The sequence below is a fragment of the Austrofundulus limnaeus genome, unplaced genomic scaffold (genome assembly GCF_001266775.1).
Source record: "Austrofundulus limnaeus strain Quisiro unplaced genomic scaffold, Austrofundulus_limnaeus-1.0 Scaffold11, whole genome shotgun sequence".
Classification (NCBI taxonomy): Eukaryota; Metazoa; Chordata; class Actinopteri; order Cyprinodontiformes; family Rivulidae; genus Austrofundulus; species Austrofundulus limnaeus.
In genome coordinates, this window is record NW_013952413.1 from 113,538 (window position 1) to 117,719 (window position 4,182).

The 4,182-nt window shown below is 34.6% G+C and overlaps 1 protein-coding gene across 1 annotated transcript in view; it reads right to left on the reverse strand.

The window, feature by feature from the left end:
* Window positions 1-4,182, reverse strand: part of slit3 (slit homolog 3 (Drosophila)) — a gene marked incomplete in the record, with an annotated part of 256,337 nt that overhangs the window by 49,174 nt on the left and 202,981 nt on the right. The window contains 2 exon segments of the mRNA XM_014001945.1: window positions 284-358; window positions 2,248-2,398. Coding sequence (XP_013857399.1) covers window positions 284-358; window positions 2,248-2,398 — 226 coding nt within the window.

Here is a 4,182-nt window from a genome sequence, read left to right on the forward strand (position 1 = left end):
TCATTAGCACCTCTAGTAATATATTTACTGAGAAAAATGGTGACATGTTCAATGCTTATTTTACCCACTGTATTTTTCTAATCACGTTGTCATTGATTTATTCCCATCGTGTTATTGCATCATTCTCCTTGTTTGTTTAGGACAGAGTAAGCCAGTTTCGTTCCGAGGTATTTTTTCTTAATCATTCATATTAGACTGTTGTGATGCTTTTTTGTGAACGGCTGTCAAGAAATATGAAACTCCAGGTCTAATGAGAAAAAATATCTTTCAAATATAGACATACATCTTCTTCAAGTTCGGAAGCTTCTTAAAAGTCCCTGTAGCCTCCAGGATGGTAATTTCATTGTCATTTAACCGCCTGTAGAAAGATACAAAAAAAAGGAAAGGGCAAGTTAGGGTCACATTTTTTATTAAAACAAAGAGCTTTACTTGTAAAAAAAAAAGAGTTTTACACTAAAACACAGCTGAAGAGGCTGCAAGTGAGGAGAGGAACGATGCAGCACAAGGCAGCAGAAAATAGAAGAAATAAAAAATTGCAGGAAGGAGGAGGAGAAGAGAAGAGCAATGAATCTTTTCTATGTAGTCATCAATATCCACATTGCTCTAAGCCAAAAGAAAAGAGTTGAGAAGATAGGAAGCCAGACATCTGCTTTATTGGGGTAATTTGTACTAAAAAAGGTACCGCTAAAAGGATGCAGCCTGTGTATGTGTGTGTGTGAAAGCTGCTAAGTGGAGAAACTATCCAGGAATGAAAGTGAAGGTTCAGCTCAGGGGGACCCTTTCTAATGAGATACGAGGTGTTAAAAGTGAGATCAACCTGGAGAAAGCAGAAGTTAGGTAATGTATTGCAAAGCCTAAATTAGCTCAGTGATTGTGTGCAAATGATACTGCTTTTACTGATGAGGTTACTTTGCATATTTTGCAACTGGAAAGTCAGAACTCTTTGCTGATGGTTCTGCAGGCCCTGGTATCAGCTTATAAAAAAGGATCAACATAATTAATTGACTGTAAATTATTCCCTTTAGAAGTCTGATAACATAATGGAAACTTTAAGGGCTTAAGTTCTTCTTCTTTTTTTGCTTAGCTGAAAGAGTCACTAAGGAAGACAGATAGACAGAGAGAGGCAAGGAGCAAAATATATATAAGCCTTCAGCTGAACCACAAACTCTTCTGATTTCCCCTGATAAGGAGGGTTAAAAGGGGCAGGGTGATGGCTGGTGTATGTGTGTGTGGTGGGGGGGGTGATTGTGTTCTTTGAGAAACAGGAAGTGAAAAGGAGATAGGGTGCTCTGTGTCTTCTAACTAACTCTAAAGGACAAACCAGATTTAAATCCCATAAAACACACTGGGAGTGGTTAGTGAGAGAAYGAAAGGTTTCARAAAACACAAAACACGTATGCAACAAATTAAAAGAGGCTTTTAGTAACTAAATATGTTTACTTTGTGACAGTACTTAAGTATTTTTTTAGGATTTGTAATTTTACCAAATATTTTCTAACATTGTAACATTTCTAACATTTAGGTTTTACATATAAAACCTAAAAATGATACATGTACTGCTTTACTTTAAAATTTAAAACCCAGTTACTCATTACAAAATTAAAACTGTCCGAACTCATCATGAAAGGAGTTGTTTATGCACTCTAAAAAAATAAATGTAGAATTTACTCAACAGCTTCCACTATACCTTGTAGAGTAAATGTAGGAATATACATCTTCATTAAAAGAAAATAAGTATGTTGCTCAATTTACTCAACTTGGTTTAATGGAACCAGTTTGATTAAGTAAATTCAACAGTTTAATTCTTACAGCGTGCGTAAAAGTACTTTTACTTTCCCAATCTTTGTGACTTTTATTTAAATATGTTTCTCATCAGTGAAATTTAGTTTTACCAAAGTGATTTTCTGTTAAAGTATTTTTACTTTTACTTAGTTATTTTTTCCAAGTACTTTATAGACCCCTGCAAATCGAGAGAGAAATCTAATCTGTGAAATATTGGCAGAATTAACTATCATAAAGAGACAGTTCTTTTTTGGACTGTCATATGCATTGCATTTGTGTGTTTTTTAACATCTAAAACCTCATTGTTTGAGCTTCAAACATGTTTGAATCTTATAAAATTGAATGTGTTTATTAAACAAAACTAAACTGTAGCTTTCCGTGTGATTTTTTTAGCAGCAAATTCACTCAAAACCTACATATTTATGGAGAAAATGTTGACATATGACGAAATATTAGCTGACTTACAGGTCAGTGGTGTGTTCGGGGATATGTGGGGGTATTCGAGTCAGTTTGAGATTGGAGCAGTCGACCACTGTGCCCTCACAGCGACATTTCTCTGGACAAACCAGATCCTGAAAACACTCTCCACTCAGGCGGCTGCGATAGTCCTCCTGACCTGCAAGAGCAAAGCAGCAGTGTGAGATAAGATCAAAATGACAGAACACAACAGACTTGCGAAGGAGATGGAATTCTAAAGGTTGATTTGACGGAAACAGGAAAGAACGGAGGAGAAATGATTTGAYRGAAAATAAATAGGACAGAGTAAACAACAGTTGCTAAAATACAACAATATGATAGTTTTAGTTAAACAATAAAAGTACAACAGAAAAATTTTTGTAAGTCATCAGAGGTCTTGATTTCATTGCTAGCCTTTCTGCTATTTATTTTATTTTTTGTGTGCTAGAACTAGATTTTTTTTTAATTTTTATCTAAACCAAGTAACAATATGTAGCCAACAAGACACCAATGAGCTACATCAAACTGTTTCTCCATCTGTTGGAAGGAACAGGTTGCAGATGTCCCTGCAGCACAATACGACTGCTGCAAAAAGAGGCAGTGCTGTACGGGTACCTCTGTAAATCAAATTAACAGACAGACATCCAGGTGGTTTTATAAAATCATCTTGGAGATAAATGCGGTTCAACCCCGGATGTTTTTGTTTAACAGGGTGCGCCAGAGACCACTTCTGTTATTTAGATGTAATGCGAGCAGATATCATTTATGATTGCTTCTGACTGTAGTGAAGACCTGGTTTACATCAGGCAGCACTTGTGTTTGAGCACCACATAATGAACTCTCTTTATAGTTCTGATGGCTATCATTACTTTCATTTCCTACTCTTAATTTGTATTTTTTTTTTGGTCAATCTGTTTTCTGTTATTTCAACTTCCTCTGCTTTTTTACCATTCTCATGTCGGACTGTTTATACTTTGGCAGAAACACGTTTTCTTTCATTTTCTATCTCCACTTTCTACTGGCACAGGTTTTTCTGCTTGTAATTGTTCATCAAACAAAACCACAAATTAAGAAATKGGTTGCAATTTAACAAAAAACTTGTTTTGAGCTTTACATGTGATCAATATTCTTTAACTGAAATCTATCTTCTAGAGGATGCGGTTAGTTCTCTTAATGAAAAAAATATCTTAAAAAACGACCATATTGCTTCTAATTTTGTTGGATGGTAAGCCCATAGAAAGGATAAGAGCAAGGATAAAAATATAAGAATGAATTTGGAAGGCGGGTAAAAAGGAAAGCAAAGAATGCAAAGTGAATTTAGTAATTTTAAGAGTTATATTTATTCACAGGAGCAAAAGGATCAGCCATGCACCCCTGAAATGCAGCCATGCCATTGAGCAATTTAAATAGAAAATATTCTCACAAGCAGTCATTTTTACTGCTTTGCAACAATATGCAGTAATGTCCAAAACAAACAGCAAGATGATAATCACTGGAGCTTCTGTTTAAAATCCTGTGTAGAATTTAAATCTATGCAGGCAGTTAAGCAGTCAAGGTAAATATGGAGGGTTTATTTTTGTTTGTTTAACTATTTTTAACTGAGGTTTTGAGAAAAAAACATTATAAGTTAATGGATTTAKTTGTTGCCCCCCTTTTTTGACTTATTGTGTACAATCACATGGCGAGTGCAACAAACAAAAGCCTGCAGGCACTAACACAATAATTTCCCCCATTAGTTGATTGGGTTATGCAAGAAAAAAGCAAAGGAAAGAAAGTGAGTAACAGAGATTAAAAAAAAAGCAAGAATGCATATGACTGTAAGCTGGCAAAAATGTGTAGCATTTTATTTTTATAGAAATTTAAAGTATTTTCAAATTATTTTATGGGATAATGAAAACAATTGGCACAATTAAAACATTAACTTAATCCATATGTATATATATA